At 41.4% G+C, this 15,462-nt stretch overlaps 1 protein-coding gene across 9 annotated transcripts in view; it reads left to right on the top strand.

The window, feature by feature from the left end:
- LOC133506929 (calcium-dependent secretion activator 1) overlaps positions 1 to 15,462 on the top strand; it is a 231,611-nt gene that overhangs the window by 122,897 nt on the left and 93,252 nt on the right. For all 9 annotated transcript variants that reach the window (XM_061831312.1, XM_061831313.1, XM_061831310.1 and 6 more), the window contains one exon: positions 2,096 to 2,237. In XM_061831312.1, the coding sequence (XP_061687296.1) occupies positions 2,096 to 2,237 (142 nt within the window). The remainder of the gene's footprint in view (positions 1 to 2,095; positions 2,238 to 15,462) is intronic.

The following is a 15,462-nucleotide window of genomic DNA, read 5'->3' as shown; positions in this document are numbered from 1 at the left end:
CCTCTGTGAAAAATTATTTGAACCTCACCCCCAGTTAAATCACAAAGTCACTATGACTGACCACAAATTTGGGAAAGGTGAGTCTGGAAAAAGTTACAAAGACATTTCCAAGGCTTTGGTGCTCTGGCGAAGAACTGTCAGAGCCCTTATCCACAAATGGAGAAAATTGGGTAACGTGGCAAACCTTCCCAGGAGTGGACAACCAACTAAAATAACTCCAAGAGTGTGATAACTCAGCCAGGATGTCACAAAAAGAATCTCGAACAACATCTAAAGACCTCCAGGACTTGCTGGCCTCAGTTAAGGTCATTGTTCACGACCTTACCATAAGAAAGACACTGGCCAAAAATGGCATCCATGGCAGGGTTCCCATGTGAAAACCGCTAAATGCCAGCAAAGAATACAAAGGCTTGTCTCACATTTGACCCCCCCAAAACATCTTAATAATCCTCATGACTTATGGAGAAAAATTCGGTGGACTGAGGAACCAAAAAAAGAACTTTTTGGCCTAAAAATTGCAGAGCATATAATAAAAAGAACATTATGCCAACAGTGAAGCATGGTGGTGGCAGTGTGATGGTCTTGGGCTGCTTGCTAATCTGAACCACACCAGCAAGTCCACCTCTGAATGGCTCAAAAAAAAAAATTAAGTTTTGGTTTGGCCAGGTCAAAGTCGCTGTGGTGCTGTAGCGTGACGTTAAATGTGCAGTTCATGACAGTAAACCCTGCAATGTGGTGGAGAAGCAATGTGAAAGACTCATCACTAATTATCACAAATGCTTGATTTCAATGATTGCTACCAAGGGTCGCACTACCCATTATTAGGTTCATGGGGCAATTACTATTTCACAGAACGTCGGAAAGGTTTGGATTATTTTTTTGTGCTTTAATAAATTGTATTGTAATTTGAAAACTACATTCTGTCATCTTTGAGTGATATTAAAATTGGTTTGATGATTTGAAATCTTTGTGTGCGATAGATATGCAAAGAAAAAAACAAAAAACACAGAAATCAGGAGGGGTTCAAATTATTTTCACAAAACTATATACACTAATACCCAGTGATACAATATAGTCTCTCTGTTTCCCATACATATACTTCATCCACTAAAGCTGTATGATGATGAAGACATCTTTTCCAGAGAAGGTCATCTGTACTGGTGCCCCTCAGTTTTGCACTGATCTAGCAGTAAATAGCCTTAGTACCAAACAGGCGCCAAAATCAGGTTGCCATTCAAGGAGTTAATGTGGACCATAGCAGTGTTTGGGACATGGCGAGCCCTCCAAACATTCAGTACTCCTGGACACAACACATCCAAGTGGACAACAGCCGCTGAAGTGGCTAATTGGAAAAGTAACAATCAGGGAACACAACAAACATTGCACCTACTGTGTATCACTGACCTTGACTTCAATGCCATTGCCAACACACACGCACAAACATATACATGCTCAGAGGGGGAGAGATAAACAAAGAGAGAGAGGGACAGGAAAAGCAAGCACGCCACATGGAGCTGTGAGCCATCACTTTAGCACACACTGGAGTCCATTTTATCTCCTGCAGTCTTTGTCAGCGTTGCCTTTTTACCAGTTAGAAGCTGGCAGAGACGGGAAAAGTGTGTGTCATTGGTTCTGATTTAGAAATACCCTAACAACTCAAACCTGGGTTAGACACACAAAGCTTAGAATGTGTCACACCTCTGAGAGAAGATGCAAAAGTCACAGGCACCAATTTCTTCTTGTATAAGACAAGCTTTATACTTTTATCTTTTGAGCGATCGTAATAGCGATAATTTTTTAAAAATGACTAACTGTTTATATTTAGGATCATGCATAAGAATATTGATTAATATTTGGAGTAATGTGTAAGTGAATGAGACAAAATGTACTGTACCTGTTATTATGTTATAATTATGTCTGCTGGATGATATTCCCAATGTTTTCATTTCACTCAAAAACGATTACAAGAAATATATTATTTGTATGCACGAAAACATTCACAAATTACCAGTGATTACACTCACCTATTATGGCTGCTTAAATGTGTTTACATTCACAGTCATCATTCTCATTTATTTATTTTTTTTCCAAATAGACAACCTTTGCAATGGAAAGTTCCACAAACACCTGCAAGACATGTATGCCCCCCTGGTGGTGCGTTATGTGGACCTGATGGAGTCCTCCATTGCTCAATCCATTCACAGAGGCTTTGAAAGGGAATCTTGGGAACCTGTCAAGTAAGCACGCTTTATTGACCTTTGCCACCTTCATGTCCTCTAATGGGGTAACCAATTATTCACGGATCAATGATTGTTGTCATGTTGTTCCATAAACCCTGAGCTAAGATTCATACCAGAAGACTCTTGATTGCGAAGCGGCGTTGATTCCCACATTGCCCACTGGACTGCTCATGTACAATCTAATGAACTGAAAATTTCAACCTCCTCAAGGATAATAATATTACTATATTATTTCACATATACTGTAGTCATTATTTGATTAAGTGTCACGATCTTTTTTTTTTTTTAACTTTGTTTAGTTTTGTTTCATGCTGTGCTGTGTTTTTATTTGTCCTGTTTGTCTTGACTTCACATCTGGTTTTCATCTAAACCTGTTCACATTCAGCCCAAGTCCTTGTTTCAAACAATCAGCTCCCTCCAACCATTCATCTCGTCCAGGTGTGCCATGTCATCTTGTCTTTTTTTCATTTTGTTAGTTTCCTACTTGTTCAATCTGTGTCGGTTCATTATTGTTGCTGTTGTCTTACATCACATCAAGTTTCCTGTAGTTTGTAGCCATAAGTGTTTTGTGACTTTGTTCTTGATTATTTGGGACCAGTGATGCTAGTAATGCATGACAGAGTAACGCGTTACTCGAAATTACCACCATTTTGAGTAAAGAACAAAGTTGGATGCTACTTTTGCTAGAAACATAATTAGACTACAGTTTAGTGTTGTTTCACTTGTGACCGCTTAATTCAGATAAACAAATATTTTTAGTGAATGAGTTGAACTGAACAGTATTTGAAATGATTCGTTCTTTGAGCTTGGCCACTGCCCACTATCATGTCGGCTGTGAGCAGAAACGGAACTGCTGAGAAGCCTTCTGTTACTCCCTTCTTCTTCATTGGAACTATAGTGCTCGTGCACCTACATCGCCGAAATCACGTAACTGGCCATATTGCCGGTCAAACAGAGCATTGTTCAATGCTAAGTCGGTTGGAGACAACACGAAAACACGTCTTATAGCATGACGCCCAGAGTTTTGTCCGATACCATTAAACATTTAGAAGGTGATAATAAACGAAGGTACGTGGAAAAATGAGACACTTGCAGGGCCCACATTTAATGCCGAAGTCGATGTTTTTGCCGATAAGAAATTGGACTGTTAATTCGCTTCTGCTTGTCTTGCACAACTGGATATACACATGTATCTGGTGAGTAAGTCATCGAGATTTACACAGAAAACTTTGAAAGCGTATAAAAGTCTGGACGCATTCAAATACTTCGTTGCTGGATCTGTTCTCATTGGGGAGACGGCTCGTGAATGCGGAAGTGTGTTGGGCTACCTGTGAACCTTTGCTGAAATCCATCGATCTTTTCAGCTATTCAATATAAATACCAATATTTAAATAAATGACCCCTGGTTTTACACAAACTCGCATTCATTAACTATTATTGGGAAAAAAAAAAGAGGACAAGCGAGTCGGCTCCGCCGTAGCGTTTCCCAAGAAGTATTTATAATGCCGAGTTGGCTCATTTGAGAACAATGCGTTAAAAAAAATAAATAAGATGGAGTCATCTCCAACGTACACGGAAGCATGTTGCAGTCAGATGTTAAAGTGATGTTTTTTTTTTTTTTTTAAATATGCATTGAGTCCAATGCATATTTAAAAAAAGAAAATAAATCACTGGGATAGGCTTCAGCAGCCACACGTTCTTCTTTTTCTTTCCCCTTGTCCCGTTAGGGGTCACCACAGCGTGTCATCCTTTTTCATCTAAGCCTATCTTGTGCATCTTCCTCTCTAACACCCACTGTCCTCATGTCTTCCCTTACAACATCCATCAATCTTTTCTTTGGTCTTCCTCTCTTTTGCCTGAGAGCTCCATCCTCAGCACCCTTCTACTGAGATCCTCGCTCGCCTATGAACATGTCCAAACCAACGAAGTCTGCTCTCTCTCACCTTGTCTGCAAAACATCCAACTTTGGCTGTCCCTTAAATGAGCTCATCTCTAATCCAATCCAACCTGTTCAAACCAAGCGAGAACCTCAGCATCTTCATTTCTGCTACCTCCAGTTTCACTTCCTGTTGTTTCTTCAGAACCACTGTCTTTAATCCGTACTTCATGACCGGCCTCACCACTGTTTTATAAACTTTGCCCTTCATCCGAGCAGCTCTTCTGTCACTTAGAACACCAGACACCTTCCGCCAACTCTTCCATCCCGCTTGGATCCCTTTCTTCAGTTCCTTACCAAACTCACCATTGCTCTGTATTGTTGACCCCAAGTATTTTAAGTCGTCCAACCTTGCTGTCTCTTCTCCCTCTTTCTACTTTTGGTAATCTACATTCCTTTCCAGTGTGTACCTTCATCTTTGTAATTGTTCCCCCGCCTGCTCCCTGCTTTCACTACAGATCAAAATATCATCTGCGAACATCATGGTCCAAGAGGATTCCAGTCTAACCTCGTCTGTCAGCCTATCCATTACTATCACAAACAGGAAGGGGCTCAGCGTGGATCTCTGATGCAGTCCCACCTCCAACCTTAAATTCTTCTGACACACCTACAGCATATCTCACCACTGTTTTGCTGCCCTCATACATGTCCTGAACTATTGTAACATATTTCTCCGCCACACCAGACTTGCGGATGCAGTACCACAGTTCCTCATAGGATTTCTCTAGGTCTACAAAGATACAATGTAGCTCCTTCTGACCTTCTCTGTACTTTTCCACGAGCATCCTCAAGGCAAATAATGCATCTGTGGTACTCTTTCTAGACATGAAACCATACTGTTGCTTACAGATACTTACTTCTGTCCTGAGTCTAGCCTCCACTACTCTTTCCCGTAACTTCATTGTGTAGGTCATCATCTTTATTCCTCCGTAGTTTCCACAGTTCTGAACATTGTCTTTGTTCTTAAAAATGGGGACTAGCACACTTTTCCTTCATTCTTCTGGCATCTTCTCTCCCGCTAGTATTCCATTGAATAAGTTGGTCAAAAACTCCACATCCACCTCTCCAAATTGCTTCCATACTGATATTCACTGATATGTCATCGGGTCCAACTGTCTTTCCATTTTTCATTCTGGTCAGTGCCTTTTTAACTTCTCCGTTACTAATCATTGCCACTTGCCGGTCATTCACACGTGCCTCTTTACTCTACGTTCTCTCCCATTTTCTTCATTCATTAATTTCTCAAAGTACTCTTTCCATCTACTTAGCACACTACTTGCACCAGTCAACATGTTTCCATCTCTATCCTTAATCACCTTTACTTGCTGCACATCCTTCCCATTTCTATCACTCTGTCTGGCCAACCTGTAGAGATCCTTTTCACCTTCTTTCATATCCAACCTGGAGTACATGTCGTCATAGGCCTCTTGTTTAGCCTTCGCCACCTCTAGCTTTGCCCTACGTCGCATCTCAATGTATTCCTTACGCCTCTCCTCAGTCTTCTCCATGTCCAAGTTCTTCTTCTCAAGTCTATTTCCTTGGATGACTTTGTGTATTTTGGGGCTGCACCACCAAGTCTCCTTCTCCCCTTTCCTACCAGTTGACACCCCAAGTACTCTCCTGCCTGCCTCTCTGAATACCTTGGAAGTTGTAATCCAGTCTCCTGGGAGCACTTCCTGATCATCTGGAGGGGTTAAATCGGCTGAAACCCTCTCACGATTGACCAGTTGATCGCGAGGGAGTTTCGGTTGATTGCGACGGCTTGCCGAGACAAAAAAGAAAAGAAAAGACATCAGCTGTATTTTTTTTTAACTTGAACTCACCCCGCATGTGCAAACAATGACAGTACAGGAATAAGCAAAGTGAACGAACGAAAATCCCAATTGGGCGCACAGCAGTCACCGAACCATCGTTTCCGGGTTCGTCACATCACACATGAAGAGGCATAGCTGACTCGTTGTTCCGATCTTTTAAAAATAAGGCCAAATTATTATCTTCAATAAAATCTCTGCACCTGGAAAGTAGTACAGTTACATGGCGCTGTGAAGCAATAGCTGATGTGTGGAAGGACATCAGAGATTGTGTTTCTCACTGCAGTTGGACGAATCCACTGACGTGAGTGACACAGACTAGGTGTGCATTTTCATTCGTATGGTGTTTAGTGATCATCAATGTGAACTCAAATAATTACAAATAAATGTTTAAAGTTAATTGTTGTTTAATATTGCTCATGCGGTTATGCAAGGCATACAAACATACAATTACACATAAAGAATCCTCAATATACTTTAAAATAAACGTGTTTTGCATTTTTGTCATGGGTATAGCTTTGTGACTTGATCATTCTATTTCATCATTGGTTATTCTAAAAAAAAAAAAAACCCTAACCACATCGATCACGAGAGGCTGGATGCTTGAGAAGTAGATCTTGGGGTAAAAAAGTCTGGGCACCCCTGATCTAGCGCCTGTCTCACCTCTTTTCAAAAGGCCACACAACATTCTTCCTTTCTCAACTTCCACCACCTGGTTCTCTGCTCTATCTTTGTCTTCTTAACCTTCCTACCCGCTACCAGGGTCATCCTACACACCACCATCCTATGCTGTCAAGCTACAGTCTCCCCCACCACGACCTTATAATCAGTAACCTCCTTCAGATTACATCGTCTGCAAAAAATATAATCCACCTGCGTGCTTCTACTTTCACTCTTGTAGGTCACTATGTTCCTGTCTCTTCTGAAAATAGGTGTTCACTATTGCCAATCCCATCCTTTTTACGAAGTCCACCACCATCTGCCCCTCAAAGTTCCTTTGCTTAATGATGTACTTACCCATCACTTCTTCATCGCCCCTTATTCCTTTGCCAACATGTCAATTGAAATCTGCACCTATCACAACTCTCTCTCTGTCTGGGTTGGTCAGGACTACTTCATCTAGATCCTTCCAAAATTTCTCTTACAACTTGTGGTCACATCCTACCTGTGGGGCATAGCCGCTAACCACATTATTCAGAACACCCTCAATTTCAAGTTTCATCATCATCACTCGATCTGATACTCTTTTCACCTTCAAGACATTCTGAGCCAGCTCTTCCTTTAAAATAACCCCTACTCCATTTCTCTTTCCATCTACTCCATGATAAACTAATTTAAACCCTGCACCTAGACTTATAGCCTTACTCTCGTTCTACTTGCTCTCTTTGATGCACAATATAGCATGCTTTCTCCTAATCATCAAGTCAACTATCTCCTGAGCTTTTCTTGTCATAGTCCCAACATTCAAAGTCCCTACACACAGCTGTATGGTCTGTGTATTTCTCTTCTTCTCCTGCTGACTAAGCCGCTTTCCTCCGCCTTTTTGTCTTCAAAATACATTATCTGAATTTCTAGGTACGCCTTGCAGATTAACATTTCTGCGAGCGGGCGTAGGAAACCCGGGCCATGACCTAACCGTTATGGAATTCGGATGATGAACGCTCATACGCTCAACGGCCACATGTTAACCTACGTAAATCCTCTCTGCGACATACGGTTTATTTTCTTTTTTTAAATACGCATTGGACTCATTTGAGAACAATGCATATTTTTTAAAAAAATAAATAAAAATCTGCCGGGGAGAGGTTTACCAACGTTTAACATCTGGCCACAATACTCTTCCGTGTATGTTGGAGATGACTCCCACTCTTTTTTTTTTTTTTTTTTTTTAAACGCATTGTTCTCAAATGAGCCAATTTGGCATTACAAATGCTTCTTGGGAATTTGGGATTGAGAAGAATAATTCCTACCTGAAATGAAGGGATAGCTACACTTGTTTGTATTTGGTTGGGCACCATCCATCACGTTCAATTGCCGAAATCCGTCGATCTTTTCTCATCTTTTCAGCTGGTATTCTATAGAGTGACCGTCTGTTTTAACAACCAACAGCACAACAAGTCTCGCGCATTATGAATATTCTGCTCTGGTTCAATGTCCCCCACAATGTTGAGCAGCTCTTTTTGACCGCCAATATGGCGCTGTGAAAATGGTGACAACACGTGCACAAGCTCTATAGAGGAATAAATTTGATGAGTCACACAATGTGGTTTCTATACATTATATTATATTGTATTATATTATATTATATTATATTATATTATATTATATTATATTATATATCGGGAAAGAGTAGTGGAGGCTCGACTCAGGACAGAAGGAAGTATCTGTGAGCAACAGTATGGTTTCATGCCTAGAAATAGTTCCACAGATGCATTATTTGCCTTAAGGATGCTCGTGGAAAAGTACAGAGAAGGTCAGAAGGACCTAGATTGTGTCTTTGTGGATTTCAAAAAAGCCTATGACAGAGGACCTAGAGAGGAACTGTGGTATATGTTAGAATAGTAAAGGACATGTATGAGGGCAGCAGAACAGTGATGAGATGTGCCATAGGTGTGAAAGAAGAATTTAAGGTAGAGGTTGTACTGCATCAAGGATCAGCTCTGAGCCCCTTCCTGTTTGCTGTGGTCATGGATAGGCTGACAGATGTGGTTAGACTGGAATGCCCTTGGACCATGATGTTCGCAGATGATATTGTGATATGCAATGAAAGGAGGGAGCAGGTGGAGGAACAATTAGAAAGATGGAGGCCTGCACTGGAAAGGAGAGGAATGAAGATTAGCCGAAGTAATACAGAATACATGTGCGTGAATGAGAGGTGTTGGAGGGGGAAGAGTGAGGCTTCAGGGAGAAGAGATAACGAGGGTGGACGACTTCAAATACTTGGGGTCAACAATCCAGGCCAATAGTGAGTGTGAAGAAACGGGTCCAAACAGGTTGGAACAGCTGGCGGAAGGTATCTGGTGTGTTATGTGACAGAACAGTCTCTGCTAGGACGAAGGGCAAAGTTTATAAAACAGTGGTGAGGCCAGCCATGATGTACAGATTAGAGATGGTGGCACTGAAGAGACAACAGGAAACAGAGCTGGAGGTGGCAGAAATGAAGATGTATAAGTTCTCTCTAGGAGTGAGTCGGTCGGATAGGATTAGAAATGAGGTCATCAGTTTGACAGCCAAAGATAGATGTTTTGGAGACAAGGTTCGTGCGAGCAGACTCCGATGGTTTTGACATGTCCAGAGGCGAGAGAGTGAGTAATATATTGGTAAAGGCTGCTGAGGATGGAGCGAGAGAAAGACCAAAGATTGATGTTGAAAGAGAAGACGTGAGGGCAGTGGGTGTTCAAGAGGAAGATGTAGGAGATAGGCTTACATGCAAAAAGATGACTTGCTGTGGTGACCCCTAATGGAACAAGCCGAAAGGAAAAGAAGACCATTTGGATATCTTTTTTTAATGCAATTGTGAAGGGAAAAAAAAAACATCTGATTATCAGATTCCAGTAATTTAGGAGCCCTTCTCTGTTGCCACCAAAAGTCCCAGTTCATGCATAGTTTATTGAGTAAAGGGTGTTCTATATAACACTTTATGAGTAAATTGATGGGTTTTTTTTGTTATTTTAAACATAGTTAAATATCTGGATCCAAAAATTAAGGTCAGGGTACATAGGTCTTCTTCCCATTTCGTGATTGGCTTGTGCATGGATTTAGTGAATGAAATTAATTTCTTAAATTTTCAATTTTTTTTTTTTTTTCGTTTGTGGAGCTTTACTATTTGCTGGACAAACTCCAGCAGTTCAAGTGTGCTCTAGAGCGTTGGAATTCTTCTTTTTATTATTACTGCTTATAATATATGGTATTGAAGAAAGTTTCTACCTGTTATTTGGAATTCTTTGAACAGTTTTGTGTTATATTTGCCCAATTCATAGGGCATACACACATACAGGTTTACCGATCTAACTTCATACTCTCTGTTTGGAAAATAAAATGCTATGACTGGATATTTCATTTTTGAATCCAAAATAAAATATGGTGATCTTTAACTATTTAAATGCCATTATGTGTACCTTCCATGAGTGTATAGCTTTTACAATACATGTCAGTCAGTATCTGTTTTCTTTGTTTTCTTTTCCTTTTCTCTGTAGGAGTATAGCTAGCACTCTGCCAAATGTCAATCTTCAAATGCCCAAAGTACCAAATATAACAGTGGCAACTCTTAATCGTGCACAAATGCCCAGCTTTTCTCCATCCAACTGGATGACTTCAAATGATTACTCAGAGTGTGTACTTACCTCCCATATGCAGAGACATGCTCACGTTGTTGGCATTTATGTGGCATCTAAATGACACAAAGCAACAGATTGGTCCATCATGTCTCAGAGCATTCCTTTTCTATTTGCTTTGCAATATTAGTGATGAACCGTAATGAGGTGGTGGAACGGTGGCCTCATACTTCTGAGGCCTATGGTTCAAATCCTAGCCCCGCCTGGGTGGAATTTCCATGTTCTTCCCGTAGCTGAAGGAGTTTTCTCCAGGCACTCCGGTTTCCTCCCACATCCCCAAAACATGTATTAATTGGAGACTCTAAATTTCCGTTCGGTGTGATTGTGAGTCTGACTGTTGTCTGTCTCTATGAGCCCTGCGATTGGATGGCAACCAGTCTGGGGTGTACTCTGCTGTATAGGCTCGGGCATTCCCGTGACCCTTGTAACGATAAGCAGCTCAGAAAACGGATGAATGGATGGATGCAATTATGTAACATGACACATTCTGTGCAAGTAGATGCAGGAAATTTAAATGCAATATTTCAAAGGAATTATGCCTTGCATATTCATTTGAGGTTTAATTGCAGTCGTTCCTCACTTGTCTTGCATTTCCTGTTTAGTGGTCCTCTGTTATCAGATGTTACATAAATAAACTATCTCCAGTGGATCAAAAAATGTTCATCCATCCTCACGAGGGTCGCAGCACTCGCTGGAGCCAATCTCAGCTGTCATTGTGCAGAGGGGGGGCACTAAGAGACAGAGAACAGTTGCACTCACAATCACACCTAGGGTCAATTTAGAGTCTCCAATGAATGCATGTTTTTGGGATGTGGGAGGAAACCGGAGCGCCCAGAGTAATAACGCAGGTATGGGGAGAACATCCAAACTCCACACAGGTGGGGTTGGGATTTGAATCCCGGTCCTCAGAACTGTCAGGCCAATGCTCGACAGCTGTTTCACGTGCCTCCCCCAATACATATACAGAATAAAAATATGAATAAAATGAGAGCAAGATAAATCATTTCAGAACTTTTTCAACATGTAATGTTAATATACCCTTAAAAAGTAAAATATTTTTAGGAAGGGTGTACAAGATATAAATAATAAATCTAATGCGGTTGCTAGTATATGCTCTCTTTTAACTGATGATGTGGCTTTGTACTGTACACATACAGCCATTGTATAAACACAAAAAACAGTTTAACCGTTCTAGTTGGATTTTGATATTTGACATTTCTAAAACTGCATTTTCCAGCAAAAGCCATGTTCCGCAAAAGGCTTCCAAACCATCAGGGGGATCTCAAAATGAAAACACATAATGCAGGAGAGCGCTACCAAAGAATTTCCAAGAAACTAACTATAGCATATTACCATGGAACACAGTGATGGAAGTCATGGTCAAGTGCCAAAAATATGCAACAGAGACATTTTTGAGAACTTGACACAAATCAACATTTGATAAAAGAAAAAAATTATGACAAACTGGTCAGGAAGGTTGATAAGAGGCCTACAGGCACATTAAAGAAACCACCAGAATTTTTGGCTTTGTGCTATATGTTACATTTACTGTTTACCTTTTACATCTTAAGCAACCTTCAGGCTCTTAAAGAGCACGATAACCAGTGCATCCGTAACTTTCACTTTACATTTTCCACATTTGGTTCCCTATTAAACCTTGATTCCAATCCATAGATGAAATTACTTCCCTAAAATTCCACACGTAACACAAAAAAAGAAATCGAAAAATGTTTTCAAAAGTAATTGCAAAAGAAATAAAAACATACTTCACTTATATTTCATAGCCTTTACCATAAAGCTAAAATTTGAGGTCAGGTGCATCCTGTTTTCACTGATAATCTTTGAGAGGTTTCTAAATCTTAATTTGACTTAATATGATCAATTGAGTTCAGGAGACATGAGTTTGAGAGGTACACAACTGTCACAACTTTTTCAGGTCACAAAGTGCATGTCAGAGTACAAACCAGTGATGAAATCTAAGGAATTGTCTGTCGACCTCTGAGACAGGATTGTCTGGAGTACCAAATTTGGGGAACGGTACAAAAAAAACGTCTCTCTTTAAAGGTTCCATTGAGCAAACTGGCCTCCATCTGTTAATGGAAGAAGGTGGGACCCACCAGTACCTTTCCCAGACTTAGCCTGAACAGAGACCTGGACCTTGACCTGTTCCTATATACAGTGCCTTGTGAACGTTTTCTGCCCCTTTGAACTTTTCATCCCTTTGCCACATTTTAGGCTTCAAACATAAAGTAAAATCTTCATTTTTTTTACAAGAATCAACAAGTGCAACGCAATCGTGTAGTGGAACAAAATTTATCGGATATTTTATACTTTTGTTAACAAATAAAACACTGAAAAGTGTGGCATGTAATATTACATTTCTGGGATTTACTGAAACACAGGTAATGTTTCAGTATCTCACTATAATAAGTATGAGATTGTGATTTACTTTGGATTGATCTAAGTCCTAATATTAGACTTGTCTGTCCATATCTCTAAATGCAAACGGTCATTTTCTGTGGCACTGCGTTATCTTGAAGTTGAAAACTTTTCCCCTCGCAATGCTTTAGGAAGATATAGATCATGTACTGCTAGCTTTCAACAATGGATTGATACCGCCGTAAATTACGCTCGATTATAACAATACATCACGATTGCCGACAGGAATGTTTGTTACAATGTATCGCTAGCTTGTTGCCACTAACGCTGATTATGTTGAACTAAACTTTGAACATTTTCAAAACATTGTGGGCATAGACTGTTCGTGTTCATTCCTTGACGGGGTAGTGCATTTAACTTTTCTTCAGATAAAGTTTGTCAGAACAAGAATTTTTATAGATGAAAAATTTTAAATACCGTATAATATCATGTTCTACTATGAGTTGAAATTGAAAATTACCATTTCTGAGTTAGAATTTTTTTTCCATTTTAGCTATGTATTTGTTTGTTATTTTTCATTTACAGTTATGTTATATTAATCCAGTAAGTGTTTTTAAAGTCTTGAGATTCCATCCCTAATCACACACGCAACTTTATCTGCGGGCATGACTGATGGATCATACCCGTTACTTTATATCTGCAAGTAAGACTGATCACACCCGTACCTTTTTCAAATGTGAGTGACTGCATTCTGGAAGAAAACCTGTTGGAGTCTGCAAAAGACCTATGACTGGGATGACGATTTATCTTCCAACAGGACAATGATCCAAAACATACAGCCAAAGCTACAATGGAATGGTTCACAAATAAACATATCCAGGTGATATAATGGCCAAGTCAAAGTCCAGACCTGAAGCCAATCGAGAATCTGTGGGCAGAGCTGAAGACTGGTGTTCACAAACGCTCTCCATCCAACCTCACTGAGCTCGAGCTGTTTTACAAGGAAGAATGTGCAAGAATCTCAGTCTCTTGATGTGCAAAACTGATAGACAGATTGGCCGAATACTTTCACAAGGCACTGTATCTGGTCTGAACTGAATAATGGAGGGAGAAAAGCCTTGGGCAGGGAGTTGACAAAAACTCAATGGTTACTTTGCCATCTGTCTCACAGACAGATTGAGAGTCGATCCATCCATCCATCCATCATCCAGCCAGCCAGCCAGCCAGCCAGCCTTCTTCTCCTGCTTTTCCAGGTTGGGTCATGGGGACAGAAGATGCCCAGACTTTCCTTTCCCCAACCACTTCAACCAGCTCTTCTGGAGGGATCCCGAGGCAGTCCCAGGCTAGCCTTTCCAGCGTGTCCTGGGTCGTCCCCGGCGTCTCTTTCCAGTGGAAGATGCTAGAAGACCTCACCAGGGAGGTGTCAGGGAGGCATCCAAATCAGCCACCTCATCTGGTTCCTTTGAATCCGGAGGAGCAGTGCCTCAAAACTGAGCCCCTCCCAGATGACCGAGCTTCTCAGCCTATCTCTAAGAGAGAGCCCGGACACCCTGCAAAGAAAACTCATTTTGGCCGCTTGTATCCGAGATAACTTCACTTTCCGACTTAAGCTCTCTCTTTACCATAACGAACTGACACAAATGCCGCATAACTACAGACGCTGCACCAATCCGCCTATCAATCTCCCACTCCACTTGTGAACAAAACCACAAGATACTTGAACTCCTCCACTTCGGATAGGATGTCATCTCCAACCTGAAGAGGGCACGCCACCCTTTTCTGACCGAGGACCATGGTCTCAGATTTGGAGGTGCTGATTCTCATCCCAGCCACGTCACACTCGGCTGTGAAACATTCCAGTTGGCATTGGAAATCACGTCTTGATGAAGCCAACAGAACTACATCATCTGTATAGAGCAGAGATGTAATGCTGAGTCCACCAAACCGGACAACCTCTATGCCTCGGCTGTACCTAGAAATTCTGTCCATAAAAGCTATGAACAAAATAGTTGACAAAGGGCAGCCTTGGCGACTCCAACTTTCACTAGAAACAAGTTTAATGTACTGCCGGTAATGCGGACCAAATTGGAGACCGGTTGTACAGGGACTAAACATCCTGTATCAGGGGGTTTGGTACCCCATACTCCTGAAGAACCGCCCACATGACTCCCCAAAGGATACGGTCAAACACCTTCTCCAAGCCCACAAAACACATGTAGACTGGTTGGGCAACTCCCATGCAACCTCGAGGACCTTGCCGAAGGTGTAGAGCTGGTCCACTGTTCCACTCCCAGGATGAAAACCACATTGCTCCTCCTGAATCTGAGATTCGACTTCTCAACAGACCCTCCTCTCCAGCACCTCCACCCCCTCCAGCACCACTGAATAGACCTTACCAGGGAGGCTGAGGAGTGTGAACCCACTGTAGTTGTAACACCGGTCCCCCTTTTGAAAAGGAAGACCACCACCCCAGTCTGCCATTTCACAGGCACTGTCCCCGATATCCACTCAGTGTTGCAGAAGCATGTCCAGGAGAGCCCTACATCATTCAGAGCCTTAAGAAACTCAGGGTGAATCTCATCCACCCCCGGGGCTCTGCCACCGAGGAGTATTTTAATTACCTCAGTGACTTCAACCCCAGAGAAAGAGGAGCCCACCTCATTGAACCCTAACTGTTTCCTCATGGGAGGATGTGTCTGTGGAATTGAGGAGTTCTTCAAAGTATTCTCTTCACTGACTTAAAATGTCCCGAGTTGAGGTCA

Source organism: Syngnathoides biaculeatus, chromosome 10 (genome assembly GCF_019802595.1).
Source record: "Syngnathoides biaculeatus isolate LvHL_M chromosome 10, ASM1980259v1, whole genome shotgun sequence".
NCBI classification, from domain to species: Eukaryota; Metazoa; Chordata; class Actinopteri; order Syngnathiformes; family Syngnathidae; genus Syngnathoides; species Syngnathoides biaculeatus.
This window is presented reverse-complemented; position numbering and strand designations above follow the sequence as displayed.